General features: G+C 44.6%; 1 protein-coding gene across 1 annotated transcript in view; it reads right to left on the reverse strand.

Moving 5' to 3' along the window:
- LOC144753112 (uncharacterized) overlaps positions 1-11584 on the reverse strand; it is a 36584-nt gene extending 25000 nt beyond the window's left edge. Inside the window, exons 1-3 of the mRNA XM_078640902.1 lie at positions 11532-11584; positions 1581-1736; positions 157-297 (exon numbers count right to left, since the gene is read on the reverse strand). Of these exons, the coding sequence (XP_078497028.1) occupies positions 157-297; positions 1581-1736; positions 11532-11537 (303 nt within the window). The 5' untranslated portion in view covers positions 11538-11584. The remainder of the gene's footprint in view (positions 1-156; positions 298-1580; positions 1737-11531) is intronic.
- Between the last annotated feature and the right edge of the window lie 6152 nt (positions 11585-17736).

Consider the following 17736-nt stretch of genomic DNA (forward strand, 5'->3'; position numbering starts at 1 on the left):
AGAGAAAATTAACACTGTTTAGATGTATTTGAATGAACGATGTCCTATATTTGCTTCATGCTCTCATCACAATGTAATTTGTTGCTTTCAAGTCATGCTGAATAAGTAAAGCTTTGAAGAAAAAAAAGTTATTTTGTACATTTGCTCCACCCTTACCTTGATGTGTTTAGGAAACAGGCTGCTGGGAGAGGAAGATCGTGTATCTACAGCGCCCGATTGCTTCCTGTCTTTAGAGGAATCTCTGTTTCTGCTCTTTTCCTTCCAGTTCTCATTCTGGTTCTCTTGTTCTTTGAGTTGCTACAGATTGGATAGAAGTGAGACAGTGATGTTTGGGTTGGTATCATTTGAAATGCTTTCATTGGACTATGGCGCCTCCTATTGAAAGTATTCAACATTTGCAGGTTATGGTGTCAACGTGTGGTTTGCCATTTATGTAAATGTGTCATTGAGCCAACAAACATCTCCCAAAGGGTCTGATTTAGAGGATAGTGGATGTCTGTCTGCTGCCCTCATCATTCCGCTGCTCTGCTTAGGTAGTGGCTGAAGGCAGCGCTCCCTATGATGAACTGCCACTGGCCTTACCAGTGAGAACAGCAATGTAATAACTCCAAACCACTGGAAACAATGGTGGACTGCCACCCAGTTTAGGGTGGAAGATTCACCGTCTCTTTCTTGAGAGCCTCTTGTGTGAACCATAGCAGTCTCAGAGAGAAAACACAACAAATGTCCATGTAGAGACTCTGAACTCATTAGGAATATTTTAAATGAAGGTACTTGAAATGCACCCGCTCTTTACCTGGGAAGTGGGCTTGCATTTAGCCCTCAGGATAGCAAGGCTGGGTAGTTCAAGGCTTACTCAGGGAGGTGGGTGTGGGAAGAACATCATGATCAGACAATCAGTGTTGCGCACTGCACAATAAATTGTCTTTAATGGATGTACAAGGTATGCACTTTTCTGGATTGTAACAAAGCTGCCTCTGTATCTGGTACTGTATACAGTACTGGATTCAGTGTCACACTGTACCTTTAAGAAGTTAATCGTGGGTTCATGTTCAGTTCTGGCAGCAAGAGGCTGGTGGTGACTGGCTCTTGCTGCTGTGCACCTGCACAAGGGCCGTGCTGATATTGACCGGGACCAGATGACTCCACCTGTCTCTCCATCCCCACTGATGTGCCTAGGCACTAGCCTGTGAGTCAGTAGAGGAGGTGTTGAGAGGGCACAGGTAGGCAGAGGCTGCATTCACTTGCACCAGGGGATGGAGAATCCATCTTGGTGAAAGGGCCCAAAAGCTCGACCCACCACTCAAAGAAATGACAGTTTGTAAGGCCAGTGCTATGCAACAACCTCCTACCTATTAGAGGTGCATATCTCTAGAAAGTAAAGAACTTCTACGACTCTCAGTTCTCCAGTTCATATCCGGTGCTTTTCGAAATATAGGGCCCAAAGCCAATCTTTTCTGGAGGTACCAAGTCCTTTTGGAACTCTCCTCCTAAATTTCCAATATACCCTGAATAGCTTTGCCTTCGAAAGGCAGTAGTTAACAGCTGATGGGTCTGTCTATATTTATGATGGACTCTACCTTCACGTGGGTCAAGCTGGTGGGATCTGCTTCCTTCCAGTCGTCCTTGTTGGAACGTTTAATGGTAAGTCCAGATCGGAATTGCATCCATATAGATCCATGCCGGCTGCTCGTTGCACCTGAAGCACATGCACTGTCAGCTTCCTTATTCAGTGACTGCAGATTGAAAGCAAGTAAAATACAATTATTTGCAAGACTGTACTTTTTTAACAGACATGCTTAATGGCCACAATTCGGCAATAAACTGCAAGGCATATAAATATCTATCGTGTCGCTTAATTACTGGTTGGAAATAGCTACATTACAGAACTGGATTAACAGAGAAGCAAGGCAAAGTCCGTCATTTAAATATTTTAATTAGTATGATAAAGCTATCAAAGCGTTAACGTCTAATTTAATGTTTGGTTTTATGCATGATTTTAACATTAGTGCTTGTGTGTTTTGAGTGCCTTAAGCAACCATGCTAACACACTGCTAAAGTTGTTCAATATTATAATGCATGTCTAGTCTGATCCGTGTGTTCTTTTATCTAGAAGGATTTGGGTGTGGTATGAGGTCACTGAAGGAAGCTGAGAGGCTGGTACTCCAGTCAATGTTTGGGTTTTCAGAATCCAAGTGCAAGAGAGGTTCACATGATTCTGGATGTGTTCCAATTGATTACATCAGGAGAGATGGAATGCACACCATTTTTTGAAAAATCATTTATAAACTTAACGTTTGATTGTTTGTTGCTGTATGCGTGCAACGAGGAGATGGCTTGCCCTGTTGCCACCGGAATTTGACTTGATTCAAGAAGGGGACATGTATATGTACCTTCCAATTGATTACGTCATTCAGGTGCAAAGGAGTAATTGCCATATATTCTACCAGAACAGGCAAGTTATCCAAAGTTTAAGGCTCATGACGTGATCTATGACATATTGATGACAATACTGCTACATCAGAAATGACATCATTGATGACAAGACTGTGCATGGTGGGGCCTACTTTCCACCTTTCTTGGGATTATGATACAGATGTAGAAACTTTGATCAGAGGTATTCAGGTTTTAAGACCTAAATGGACTCAACAGAACTGTGATACTCTTTAACACTGTTTGTGCTACAATTGACTAGGTGCATTCTTTGGAACTAGTCTACATGCAGTGCAAGGGAGAGGATGTGGCCTAACGGCTAGACAGGTTGACCTCGAAGCTGGGGAACCGGGTTCGAGTCTCGGCAGGGACGACAAAATACCTGTGATTCTGGGCAAATCACTTAATCTCCCTATGACTAACAATCTTCTCCTTCTCACATCAGGGTGGTAGAGATGACAGCTGCATTCATAAAGGAGGTTCTAGGACTTTAACAGTTCATGAGAAACAAGGCATAATTGATGGCATCAGGTGTTGGGTAGAGGGCTCATGGGCCCTCTACCCAAGAAGCATTTCAGCAGGCCTCAGCAATTGAACTCACAGGCCATGAGAAAATCTACTGCTGGTGAGCACTAACATTAAAGGGATGCCATACAGCTTTGGCAAAGACGGAGGGGCGGGAGACCGCAGGCAGTATACACATTACAAAACAGTCTGTACCAGTGACTTCTTGACTCTCTGCCTGTCTCGCTGCAATGTTTGGGCTAAGCAACAGTCTTGGCAGCCCTTTGTCAAAGAAAACATCTACAAGGCAGCATATGGAACAACTGAAACTGGGACTCTGAGCTGAATCAAGTCAGGTTATCTACAAGTCAGGCAGCCTATGCCATTTCTGCTCTCAGAAGCAGCCGTAGTAAGTTGTTGCCTCAACCTGAAGTATATTCCTCGCTTGAGGCGGACACGCATTGCACAGTTGTACAGAGCTTCATGTGAAAGGGTGAATGCTGAGCTGACATGGTGGACCATCTTATATCCAGAAACAATGCCAGTTCAAAGTTGTGCCCAACATTTTGGTGGGAAGCAATCATTACAAAGTGCATGTTTGTTGTAGACAAGTTTATTACAACACTTTTGGCCATTGTTTTTTCTTGCCTAGACAAGCAGAACATATAGTTGTGGAAAATGTTAAAATTGCAATTTATGTTTACAAACACACATCATGATGATTGAAAGTGGCCTCTTCATATTCAGTAAATGCCCTCATAACAGATAAGCTCTGAAACTCTCAGGGTTGATAATGTAATAAAGACAGTATTGTTTGACTTCTGTGGGACATTGAGCCTAAGGGACCGATTAGGATGGCGGAAGGACCACCACCACAGGACCGGCGGGGGCGGTCCTTCTGCTATCTGACAGCAGTTTTCCCCCACCAGATGATGATGCCGTGGGGAAACCTCAGGGCAGCGTGGGGTTCTGCAAAGTGGTCCATTTTCACCCGCCTTGCAGGAACCAAAAGATAGGGCAGCATTACGGCGGTGCCTTGCAGGCACAGCCGTAGGGATTATGATATCTCTTTCCACCTGTCTTTTTGCGATGGACATCCCACAGCGAAAAGACAGGTGGAAAAGGATTCGGGGACACGTAGCGGGCCTCCCTTGTTGTGGGAGGCAGTGTTGCTGCACTGGGGGGCGTACCCATGGTACCCCCTGCATTTCCCTGCAATGCGTGGCAGGCACATCATGGTAGAAACAAACAAACTGACTGTCAGTGTTCTGTAAAGTAAGAGGACTATGTGTCTGAAACAACAGAAGGTGTCACCGTGTACAGGAAATGAATCCCATCAGCCCATCCTATTGGATTCTTTCCCAATAATCCTTGGCTTAGGACGAGGCCAGAGGTACCGACGGAGAGAGCGGGGCCTCCATTTCCTTAGCAGTGGCCAGGAGAGGTGGGGCTTACTCCCAAGGATTATTGGGAAAGAATCCAATAGGATTTTTTTTTCAAAACCGTAGGAAAGAATCCAATAGGATTTTGAACCGGAAAAAGAGACGTAGGAGTTCTTCCACCGCTCAACAGTATATCCGGTATCATTTATCTTGGTGTAAATACTTTGTTTTGCACTGTTTCTCTTCTTTTTTTGCAGTAGTGTATTATTAGGTCCTGATGAAAGCCAGAAGGGAATACCCCTAATAAATGGCAGAAACATGTTGACCACTATACCATATTTAACTGACAGTTATTTTGTCAAACTGTCATACACTTTGTTTTAATATTGACACCTTGATTGCTTCCCATTAAAATTATTTCTTGCTGTCACGGTAGTCAATTTTAAATTATACACCTTTTTGTTTACACATTTTTCTCACTGCAATTATATATCCCACACCATTCTATCCCTCCCTGTCATTCTATGGTTGGATCCATCGCTGGTGGTCTCGGTGAAGTGGAGATTTACACACTATTTCAACAAGTGTATCTCCCTATCCATACGAGTTTCCACAAAAATCCCAGATGATGATGCTCCGCCAATTGGGTGGGCTGATGGGATTCATTTCCTGTACACGGTGACACCTTCTGTTGTTTCAGACACATAGTCCTCTTACTTTACAGACCACTGACAGTCAGTTTGTTTTTTTCTACATGTAAATGGGGGTGTAGATTGTCTGGTAGGTCTATAAATATGATTTCCCCTTAGGCCCCACTCCAACCGTTTTGTTATATAGGCACATCATGGTGCCTGCCACATAGTGCAGGGAAATGCAGTTCATGCCATTTTAACATTGCGTATGGTACTCCAGCCAGCAGCACTGTCCGCAATGTTAAAGGCCCTGGATGCGCCCACCAATGGGGTGGGGGCATCCTAATTGCAGTGGTGGGACCGCTGCATGTCTGGCGGGCAGTCCCAAGCACCGCAATGATGGCGGGTGGACTCAGGTCTGCCCGCCATCGTAATGAGCCCCTTATTGTCGGGACTTCATTTACTTCCTATGGACCTGATAATGCATGGGTATCAGGGGTGCCCAAGGCTTTGGATACAATTTTACCAGTTTGCGGCCAGCTGCAGATACTCCGTTAAATAAGGACAACTTGGACTATCAGATTGCCTTCACCAAAATGAAACAATTGGAGGAGAAATTCCGAAAATGGAATTCAAGTTATACTGCAGTAATTAGTGTTGGAAAAGGGACACTAGTGCAGAGGTTAGGAGGGAGATATTGAAGCCAGCATTAGGAAAAAAATTAGGTCGGGTTTTTATTTGGGACACTAGGGCCAAAACAGTGATTTGGGACCTGAGCCACACATTTTTAATAGAGCACAGATGCACAAGCTGGAAGTACTGTGGCCAAGATTAAGAATGAAATGCTAAAACCTGGCTAGAGAGGTGGGCCCTTTGACCCCAACTTTGTACTCAAGGCCCAAGGTCAGGGTCGGAAATAGAGGTTCCTTTGGACTGGTGATGTGACATAACACAAATCAAGGAAGCCCGTTTCCTATCCAAAGGCAAGAATTAGAGCAGGCATTTTCACTAATCACTTGTGTTTACCATACAAATCCGTGATGCTGCTTTAACGGGTTATGCTCAGAAGAGATAACAAGAAAAAAAGTGAAAGTGGCAGAAAATGAAAGATCCTAAAATAATACATAAAAATATAATTTTTCTAACTGCAGAATACTTCTTGACAATTTCTAGGCTTTTGTAAAGAAGACAGAGCAGGAGGTTAAGGGTTAACATGTGTTTTGCAGGTATCTACTCATTTTTTAAGCAATCAGCCTGAGGGGAGCCCACATCATCATCAATCTGTAGAAATTCAAGAGGTGTGGAATCTGCAGGTAGAAGTCCCTAATATTAGAAATCATCTCTAACAGGCAAGTAACACTCATGTACCTTCCTCTCCCAGTGTGTAAACTTATTGGCCAGTGAGTTCCAATTTTCAATTTGATTTGTTTGCAACAAAGGCGCCTCTCAAGAAAAAGTATTCTCAGAATTGATTATACAACCTGGTAAACTACGTTCTTTTTATTTTCTATGTTTATGAGTCACTTTATCCTTGATTTGGACAACCTCAGAAATTCTTTGGATATTAATTTTTGTGTAGTGGGACTTTGATGACTCCTGTAAGCAAAAGGGGAAGTCATTACTGTTTTTCTAGAGGAGCATCCTAAGGGTTTTTTAGTGCAGCATTATTTCCTTTTGGACTTTCAGTATGTCAGCTGCTGACTGGTTGCCCTTACAGAGTGAGGCATCGACTGGGGGTGAGATTTAGTTGAATAAGTGCTGATTGAGATCTAAGTGTACCCTGCAACTATTCTTAAGCTATTCAACTTCCATTACTATGGCCCCATGAGAGGCCAGCGGACTCCCTAATAAGGCCAGGCAGTTTGTGGCTAAGAGAACCATTAGGGGATCTACAGAAATGCTAAACGCTGACACAGCTCTACTGGGAAAGGATCCAAAGGCACTTATAGTTGCAGATTAAACAACCTTTCAAAGATTGCCCTCTTTATATATTTCACATGCCCACTGATACATTAATGAATGCCATACATAAAGGTCTCCCACTTCTCACTCAGCATCTTCTCTGTACTTGTTTTTGTTGTCCGGAGCTGCGGTATGCTCTAGATCTTCCATTGATGGGATCCTTCATACATTCACACTTCTTTTTGTCACTATCATCAGTTGCATAACTGCACAGTACCGTAGTCACTTCCTCATCCTCTAGTCACATCCTGCAATCACACTAGTCGCTACAGCATAGTTGGGAACGTAATCCTTCGGGGTGTGGTGGCTTAAGAGTGCTATTCTGCTGTGCTCCTTACGGATGTACGCATCTTATTAGCATGAATTGTTAGTCCAAGAACCTTCAGCTTCATGGCTCTAGAAAGTTAGTTTTCGTTGAATTCTGTCTTTCTCTTTCTGTTTAATTTCTTGTTCCTTGACTTCGTGCTCATTTGCCTCTCCCTGTCCTATCACCTGAGTTTCTTTCTTCCAAACTCTCTTATCCCATTTATACCTCTCACATTCTAAGCACTAGTGCAGTACTGTCAGAATGCAGGGATACTTACGGATTTAGGATGAGGCGTACATCTTCAGATAACACATAGATATAACTATTTAATATTCCATCATTTGGATCACTTTTTTAATTGTATGATGAAACGAATACTCCTTTTTCAGATTTCTTTTTAAACAAAATTCTGTAATAAAATGTTGGTGCAATAAATCATTGATATACTTTTACATTTCTTGTAATGCTTATTCAAATACACATCTCTTAATATGTTATGTTATGTTATGTTACAATATTTTATATAGTGCACAGCTGCCTCAGCAAAGGGGCGTCCCGGCGCTTTAAAACAGAAAATGACTGGCTTCAAGGAGTGAAATAGAACATAAAACAAGCCTGCTTAGTTTCGGGGAAAGAGGTGGGTTTTAACAACCCTTCTGAAATCCAAAAGGTTGTCCCATATGCCGGCAGGGAGTTCCACAATTTAGCTTTTAAAATAGCGGAAGAAACGTCCTCCCGCTCGGCAGCGCTTGATCCGGGGTATCTTGACCAGATGTTGGCCAGCAGAGCGCAATGCGCAGGTCAAGACATACTGGGTCAGAAGGTTGCAGAGCATTTTAGGAGTGGCAAGTTTTAATACTTTGAAGGAGAAGCAGAGTGTCTTAAACTGGATACGCTGAGCCATAGGGAGCCAATGGAGCCTCTGGATGGTGTCAGAGATAGAACAAAATCGGGGAAGGCCTACTAAGGCTCTGGCGGCCGCAATTTGAATGCGCTGCAGCCGGAAGATCTCAGCTTGGTTGGCTCCCAGAAGCAAGGAACAGGTGTAGTCCAGCCGAGAGAGCACCATGGCCTGGTAACAGAAACTAAGGGAGGAATCTAGCCACACACCCAGGTTTTTAACTTCTGATTTGGGTTCCTGGGGCTTTTCCAGTGCAGTGGGACACCAATGGCCCCACATAGATCGACGTTCTTTCCAACCAGTAGCACCTCTGTCTAATTTGCATTTAATTGCAGACAGTTAGATGTCATCCACTGTGCCACAGCGGCAAGACCACTTCTAAACCTGGAGACGTTTGGAGCTGCTGCCTCAGTCAAAGCAACCACTAGCTGAGTGTCGTCAGCATATGAGACGATGGAAAGGTCCCACTGGCTGGCGACATCAGCCAGCGGCCGGACATTCAGGTTAAATAAAGTGGTGCTTAATGCCGAGCCCTGTGGGACACCCTGTTCAATCAGGTGTGCCTGGGATAGGAAAGGAGGGGTGGACACACGAAAGGACCTCTCAGTCAGAAAAGATCTGAACCAAGCCAGGGCCAGATTGGTAATCCCAGCCTCCTCAAGCCGGTGAAGCAGAATCTTATGGGAGACAGTGTCGAAGGCGGCACTGAGATCCAACAGGATCAGTGCCGCCGTTTGACCATGGTCAAGAATATTTCGTAGATGTTCCGTCATGGCCAAGAGAGCAGTCTCGGTGCTGTGGCCTGCACGAAAACCATGTTGCTTCTCATTAATAATGTTATTGACGCTCAGAGTGTTAGTGAGCACGGTATTAACATGGGATTCTGCCACCTTCGTTATCCAGGGGAGGAGGGAGATAGGCCTGAAATTCTCAGGCTTTGTAGGGTCCAGATTAGGTTTCTTGAGAATCGGAGAGACCCACGCCTGTTTCAATTTCGCTGGGACAGTAGCGGATGAAAAGGAGGCGTTAATCAGTTGGTGTAGTGGGGGCATACAGGACAGAGAAGATTCTCTGAACTGCACAGGTTTAAGTGGGTCCGCTGGGGAGCCGGACTTGATTTTCCCCGCCAACTTACTGAATACTCACCCAGGAGATCTCAGGGAGAGCCGTCAGATTAGAGGATAAAACAGGCCTAGTAAAGAGAAGAGGGGTGGGCATAGCCATACCAGGGAAAGAGCGATAAATAGTCTGTATTTTTTCAACAAAAAAAGAGGCCAGTGTGTCGCATTGGGATTGTGACGCTGATGTAGGCACAGGAGATTTTTTTGTACTGAGATCTTTGAGGATTTTAAAGATGATTTTCGCAGGATTAGAGCTCATTTTGATCTCGGCAGCATAATACTCTGCTCTAGCCCTACATACAGCTCTGTGGTAAGTTTTGAGTTCTACTAAGTACCGCAATTTGTGTTCGGGGGCGTAATCTTTCCTCCATTTGCGCTCATATCTTTTACATACTTTCCTACGAGCGGTCAGGGAATCATTATTCCAGGGGTTAGAGTCATGTGTACGACCTCTAATCCATGTTGCCGGTATCAGAGTGTCCAGTGCCCGGGTAATCCAGGTGCAGAACGAATCCTAAACCACCTCGACATCAATGAAAGGGCCTAATGGGTCAGCTCCTAAAAGAGCATGAAAGTCTTCCAAACAAAGCTTACGCCACGGTCTTTTAGATACCGAGCGTTGCGTGTTATTCTGTGGAGGTAGAGGCAAGGGAGTGATCATTTCGACCAGGAAATGGTCAGACCAGGCCATGAGGGTAGGTGTCGATGCCGTGGCCCTTTCTAAGTTGGTAAAAATGGGATCCAACAGATGGCCTCCTATATGTGTAGGGCTTTTAACTATTTGGTGTAACTGAAATGCGGCTAAGTCGGCAAGAATGGTACGAATAGTCAGGTCCTGGTTCAGCTCAAAGTGGAAGTTAAGGTCGCCTAAGATGCTAAAATTGGCCAACTCCACAGCAAATGCTCCGACAGTTTCTAAAAAGGTAGTATTAAAGCCGGATGCAGGTCTGGGAGGTCTATATATAAGTAGGCCGGAGAGAGAGAAGTGAGTGCTCACGGCGATATTGAAGTGTGCACATTCGCCTCCTTCCAAATTGACTTTCTCAAAACGACAGAAATAATTCGACCTGGTAATCACAGCAATGCCGCCTCCCCTCGTTGCTCTGTTCACCAGATAGATCCAGTAGTCAGGGGGTAGCGGCAGGTTTGGAACAGCCGTCATATTGTCACTGAACCAAGTCTCGGTCAGAAAAAAAACATCTGGAGATTTATCGATGATCAAATCATATATCGCTGCATGGTGTTTAACTAGTGACCTTACGTTTAATTGCATTATTTTTAGCCGATGTTGAGGAGGAGGTGTAGGGGGTACAAATAATGGCATAGACTTAGAGAGTACAAACGTGCCACAAGGGCATCTTAACAGGCCACTTAAAGGATGAAGCGGGGACCTGCTACATTTGTGAGGTAAAGGTTGAAGATTTAACAGTGCTTCTCTAGTATAGAGGAACTTACCTAACTGGATTTGACCAGCATGGCTGGCAAGAGGCGACGTACTGGCGCGGAAGGGCGCAGACGGGCTTGCCTCTGGCGTGCCATCGGCGCGCCCGCTGCATGCTCGCGCTGCACGCTTGCATCTCCTCAGTTATAAATGATGTAAAGGAGCAGCCAGACATCTAGAGCACTACTAAAAATGGCGCCCGCAGATGGCAGCAAGCTCGACCCTCCCTCACACAAGATGGCGCACACGAGAGTTCTAGCCACGCCAAAACGGCGGGAAATGAGGTAAATTAGTTTTTTAAGGTGCGGGTATGAGGATAGGGTACTATGGTATTGTGGCAGCAGTCAGAACAATTTTAGCCAGTGGAATAACAATTTTAAAATATGTAACAATTGCGGCGATTTAAAAAGGGTAAAAGCCCCTGTAGAGTGCTCTAAGCGTCCTGGGAAGCTGTGCAGTCCTGAAAGCAAGATCAGCGCACTAACAACCCCTCCTTAAATAAGGTGTCCTTGAGGAGCAGCCAGACATATAGAGCGCTACTAAAAATGGTGCCCGCAGATGGCAGCAAGCCCGACCCTCCCTCACACAAGATGGCGCACATGGGAGTTCTAGCCACGCCAAAGCGGCAGGAAATGAGGTACATTCGTTTTTTAAGGTGCGGATAGGGTACTATGGTATTGTGGCAGCAGTCAGGACAATTTTAGCCAGTGGAATAACAATTTTAAAATGTGTAACAATTGCGGCGATTTAAGCAGGGTAAAAGCCCCTCTAGAGTGCTCTAAGCGTCCTGGAAAGCCGTGCAGTCCTGAAAGCAAGCAGGAACTGAAGGAACTATGAAGGAACTGTACCATCATTTTGAGAATGGGGATGCCACCAAGATGGTGTGGTGTTTGTACTTCACTAGTGGTGTGTCTGGCCTGTGGCTGTTCTTTGGTCTCAGACGACTTCAATTTTCGGATCCGTTTTCTTACGGCTTGTAATGGCTACAGATAACAAACAAATATATAACTGTGTTTGTTGTAATAATATTTCAATCATGCTAGAGCTTCTAAAGGTTTCTAATGGCGATGATGCTTGATGAAAGTGCACACTAAAGCCTAGAAAATGCCTACCAATCTATGTTCCTTTTTTACACTTCTCTTTCTAATCGTAGCATTTGTTAATTGGGCAACATTAGGCCAATCTAAAACTGTCTTGGTTACTGAAGCTTAGGCCAACCTGAAACTGGGTTGGTTACTGGAGCTGGCAGCCAAATGTTTTAGCCTGGCTCTGGTGTTACTGGTGCACAGCTACCAGAAGAGCCTATGTTAAGGGACCTTGTATCAACAAATTCTAGAAACCACAGTGAACCCTCTTATTTTGTTTATGAACCCTCACTTTGAAAAATTTAAGCTTGGTGGAACACAGGTACTTAGCCTACCCATAGGATAAAATAATAACCATATAATAACCATTCCTTATTTGCAAAGTATCCCAAATGGGACTAATTGAAAATGTGATTACATCTATATATTTCTTTTATCTATATGCACAAAAATATGTTCTTCCTAATACTTTATTGAAATGTAAATGTTTTATAAATTGACACATTGAAAAATCGCAAATATTGTCTTAGTACATTATTACCAAAAAAAGGCAGAAATACTAAACAGCTATTTTCTAAGGACATTCATTAAAATGACAAATGCATTAAAAATTAGAAAGAAAATTGTGTCGTGCTCCTTAGCCACTCCACAACAATATAATCCTTTAAAAATATATTTTGCATATATATCTGCCTACACACATATAATGCTTGTACCTTGGCATAACTTAATTTGAATACAAACATAAAAGGAGTCCTAAAACTTAAAAACAAGATCAAATGGTTGCTTGTAAGTTGATATGATGTATCAGCTATCCCACAAATTATTCCAGCCTTCTTCAGAACAATTCGAAATCAGTTATTGGATGAATTATTTCCACTTCATTGCAGTGTTGTGTACATTTCTTCAGTGGATTTATATACCAAAGTTAACTTAACTTGTTTAAAAAGAATATTTAGTTAATTCAATTCTGAAAGCTCTCTAATTGTAAACAGCATCAGCTAGTCGATCCCATAATTGTCATCGTACAGTTCTATTTCTACAATTTTGGTCAGTACCACATTTCAAAAGACATTTGCTTTGCCTGGTCTGAATTTTTCAGAATGCCCTCAGGTAAACATTTTCAGATTCACACCAACTAAAGTATTTCAAATACGCTATCGCTTCCCTGGAAGTGTCTGCCTTCGGAGGGGTGCTGTGTAGAGAAGAAGTGTCCAGCCAGATCTAAGCTTGAATGCAAAATTACTGGGTCAGGCTCTGAAAAAAGTGGGCCATTGAATTCCCATCACTGTGTAAAGTCACCAAATCTTTTCAAAACTCACTTTGGTAACAAATAAAACGGTGAACCCAGAGATATATGAAATTAGAAGTATAAAGCACCAATTCCAAATGTAATTCCACATTTTCCAGAGGAAAACTGGGAATAAGTATGTACTGCATCAATTACATATAGTATCCGAGAGGACAGATATTTTCTGGGTGCGGTAAATACCTCACCTTATTCTGGGCTACTAGTAATTAAGGTTTAGTAGCATAAGAATGGTGTGTGTGAGGGGTAGTAGGTTGAGGTAAAAAAAAAGGGAGTGTGACGGAGTAGAAAATGCATTGAACTGTGTGGGAGAAATAGGAGATTAAAGAAATAATTAGTAGGCCACGTCAAAGTAGTGCAGGAAATAAGGGTAATATACAGCCCAACCACTGATCTGGCAGCTAATATTGATACAGATCAGTATTCCGGGCTGGTCCCAGTGAAATATGCCGACTTCCTCCGGGTGTAACTTGCTGACACCCGGACCCATTCAAAAGTGCCTGCATGGTGTCTGCTTTCCATTTGGAGTAACAATCGCTAGGTGGGGAAGAGGCTTTCTTATTTTCACTTCCAGCTGGGCCCAAATCAAAGGCCGTAAGCCATTCTTTTGTACTAGTCATCTGAACCTTAACCAATGCCAATGCCAAAGCAGCAGAGGGAAACAAAGGTACACAGTTTGTTTTCACTTCTTAAGTACTTAAGGAAAACTATGATCTGGAGGAAGGTTAGTAATTTTGTTGAACCCCTTGAATGTAAGAAATGCATGAACTCCAAGAATTTCATGTGTATCTTTGTGTATGAGTTATTATACAAATAATGATTGAAATAGCAGTAACGTTTATTTTTTATTTAATTCTTTTATAGTGATACTCTTTCCAATATAGAATGTTAGAGCTCTTTACATTACACTCACAAAATAAATCTTGCAATTGTGTAAATCAACGTACAGGATATGTTACATAAGAAAATGAGAGTAACAAAGTATAGGAATCCCAAATCGTTCATGCTGGTAGGCCTTATATGTTAAGAGTGCATGGTTGGGAGAAACATGAAGTAAGTATTTAACATATTACACTGTGGTTGGGGTTATATGTAATGATACTAAGACTTTATTACTACTGAAAACTGTTTTAGCAATGTTAGAATAACGTCAGATTGAGAAAGAAAATATGTTTCTAAATGCATTCCCTGCAATTTAGATGCAGCTCCTTGATGCTGGTTCATAGCTCACTGGCTATACTAGAAGTGTCAAAAGCAGGACCCACTCACTATCTACATAAAGCACAAATCTTTATCTGCATGTTACAGGATTTGCTTTGCACCAAGCACATTAAGACTTAATGCTATTTAGTTGTAATTGCAATTGGATTTAATAGCACTTACTACCTCTGACGAGGCGTCGACTCGCTTTACGGCGATTAGCGTGCTACTCCGGAACCCAAGGTTAGCGGTTAGTCCAGTGGTTCTTGTTGGTTATTGTGTTTAGTAATGTATTCTCAAGAAAAATTGCATCCATTTACTCCAGTTACTTTGTTCTGTATTAATACCAGGTAGGTGTGATCATTAGTGAGCGGAGTCAAAACTGTGACTACACAAAACACATATCTGCTCCCACTGTTCTGCCCCAGCAGCCTGCACCCCCCCCCCCCGGCTGAGGACCCTCAACCAGCTTCTCCTCAGACTCAGCAAGGGGATACCCCAGATATTTCGGACGATGGGGCAGGCTCCTCGAGGTCTTGGAGCCCTTCGGGGTCTACTGACCCTCCGAAGACACGCATAGCGGATATGCTGGACTCAGATGACATAGTGCACCCGAGGTCGGCGGAATGGGTCCCCGCTGAGAAGGCTGCCTTGTATGTGGCATCTCGCATTAGGAAGCCCTTGGATAATGAGGCTAGGAGTAGTTTGAGAGCTGAGTGTCCACGTCCCACCCTAGATGGTAAGGTGTCGCTAATCCCGAAGATCGAGGGAAAGATGGCTACATTCCTTGTGAAGTTTATAAAAGACCCCAAGAAGGGGATAGATCGGTTTTGGCGTGCATGCCCGGACAAGCTGCTGGATGCCATTGGTCCAATGACTAAGATCTTGGACATGGTGGAGGAGGCCCGTAGCTCAGGTGCCCTTATTGACCCAGAGATTCTGTCAGCTTGGGCGCAGCATGCGATCTGTTTTATGGGGAACGTGAACTGCGCCCTCTCGACAGAAAGGCGCAGGTCACTCTTAATAAAGGTAGACCCCAAGTTGGGCAACCTGGCCTGTTCAGAGGCAGGGTTGTTCGGCGAACCTTTTATTAAGGAACTTGGAAAATTTGTCACCACATTCACGTCCCTAGATAAAGTGGAGGCGAACCTCAAAAGGGTTTTTAGCCCTCTGGTTTTCCACTGGGCCAGTCGGGGCAGGAGCCACCCGCCCGGCCGAGGTCAAAACCAGCAGCCCCAAGGAAGGGGGCAAGGCTCCGGACGTTGCCAGTACCACCCAGACCAGCGCTTTAATCATTTCTACCCAACCAGAGGGCAGCGTTTCCGAGGATGAGGAGGCTACAGAGGCCACGATGGAAATACCAACGGTGAGTGTCTTGCCGTGGCGCAGTTGCAAGTAGGTGGCAGGCTGGTGCAGTTTTTTCCCACTTGGGAAGCTCATTCTGGGGACGCCTGGGTACTTCAGATGGTAAGGGGTTTCCAGATAGAGTTTTTCGGTTCCCCCCCGGCAGAGCGTTCGGCCTCGGCTGATAGTGTTTTCTACGGCAGACGCGGCTATGGTGGACGAAGAGGTAACCGGTTTGCTCAGAAAGAGGGCGGTGTGCCGGACAGAGGTTCATCCTACGGGATTCCTCAGCAACATCTTTTTAGTGGACAAAGCAGACAGGGGTCGGAGACCAGTCATCAACCTGCGGGAATTCAACAAGTGGTTGCTGTAAAGACATTTCAAAATGGAGGGCATGCATCTGCTCAGAGATGTCCTCCAGCCACTCGATTGGATGGTGAGATTGGACCTGAAGGACGCGTACCTAGTGGTGTGGGTTTTCCCTCCGCACAGGAGATTCCTTCAGTTTCTTTGGCGGGGACAAGCTTACGAGTTTTGTTGTCTTCCATTTGGTCTCACCTCTGCCCCGTGGTGTTTCACAAAGGTCCTCAAACCAGCGGTGGAATACTTGCGGGCACGGGGGGTCCGGTTGATCATCTATTTGAACGATATTCTTATCATGGCCCAGTGTCCCATACAATTGCGGGCCCATCTACAGATGGTGGTGGCCTTGCTCCAACAGTTGGGGTTCATGATTAACGAACAGAAATCACTCCTGTCCCCAACCCAGCAGGTTTCTTTCCTGGGGTTTGTGATAGACTCCATTTGAGCCATGCTCTGCCTGCCCTCCAGGAAGGTGGCGAAGATTCGTCACGAGATTCGTCAAACCCTGGCCGAGCAGGGGACTTCCTTATGGCAGATAGCCCGACTGGTAGGTCTTTTCTCAGCCTCTATCCAGGCGATTTTCCCGGGCCCGGTGCATTACAGGGCCCTGCAGCGGTTGAAGGCGCATCACCTGCGGAAAGGCCTGATGTACTCCCAGGTGGTTCCGCTGACGGACGAAGTACGAGAAGAGTTGGAGTGGTGGCTGTCACACATGGAAGCATGGAGCGAAAGAGCAATCTTCGGTTCTGCTCCCGACTTGGTGATAGAGTCGGACGCAAGCCGGTCAGGCTGGGGAACACGGTGTGTGGTATTTTCCACAGGCGGAAGCTGGTCTCCTCTAGAACAAGAGCTTCATATCAATTGCCTCGAGCTCCTAGCGGGCTCCTTTGCGGTTCGGTGTTGGACCAAGGATAGGATTCAAGCGTCCGTCCTTCTAAAAATGGACAATGTGTAGGCGGTCAGGTATATCAATCACCTGAGTGGCACGCGGTCCAAGGCCCTAGCGAACTTGGCAAAGCAGTTTTGGAAGTTTTGCCTCTCCAATCAGGTATCAGTCACAGCGGAGTACCTCCCGGGGAAGGAGAACGCAGTGGCAGATTGGCACTCCTGCCACCTCCGAGACCGTCAACTTCCCCGGTTCTTCAGTTGGAGGCCGGATCCTTTGGCGGTGGCATCTGTCGTGATATCATGCAGGTTTCCACTAACCTGTTCAGCCGGGTACAGCAGGAGCGATGAAGGTAGCTAATTCTCCTTATCCCTTCGCAATGGCACACTCTGCGAGCATATAGAAAACTCCCCAAAGTGTATCACCACCAGGGAAGGGAAAAAAGGGACAAAGGAAACAATAAAGTAGCAGCAGCTCAAATAATCAGGTAGATCTGTTCGGAAACATGTATGATGTATAAACCTCCCTGGTATCTGGTTATGAACCCTGCAGAGGGAGAAACAAGGAATCATACATACATTCAAGTCTTCTATGATTAAAGATCAATGCAATGCTTGTGTATAAACTTACAAGTTAAGCTGCCGCTTGAAGCTCATAGAAAACAGATTCACAAAAGGGAAAAATAAAGCATAAAAGAAAAGAAGCGCCATTCCTGCATGGTGCATGGCATTCTGGATATTAACGGTTAAGTCACCTCCAATAGTGATACAGGTAAGTAATTATCACTGTAGGATTCTCTGGGAATGGTGCCACTAGACTCAATTGCAACACCACTATCAAATGAAGAAAAAAAAACGTAGATCAAA

This window comes from Lissotriton helveticus, chromosome 5_1, assembly GCF_964261635.1.
Source record: "Lissotriton helveticus chromosome 5_1, aLisHel1.1, whole genome shotgun sequence".
Lineage (NCBI taxonomy): Eukaryota > Metazoa > Chordata > Amphibia > Caudata > Salamandridae > Lissotriton > Lissotriton helveticus.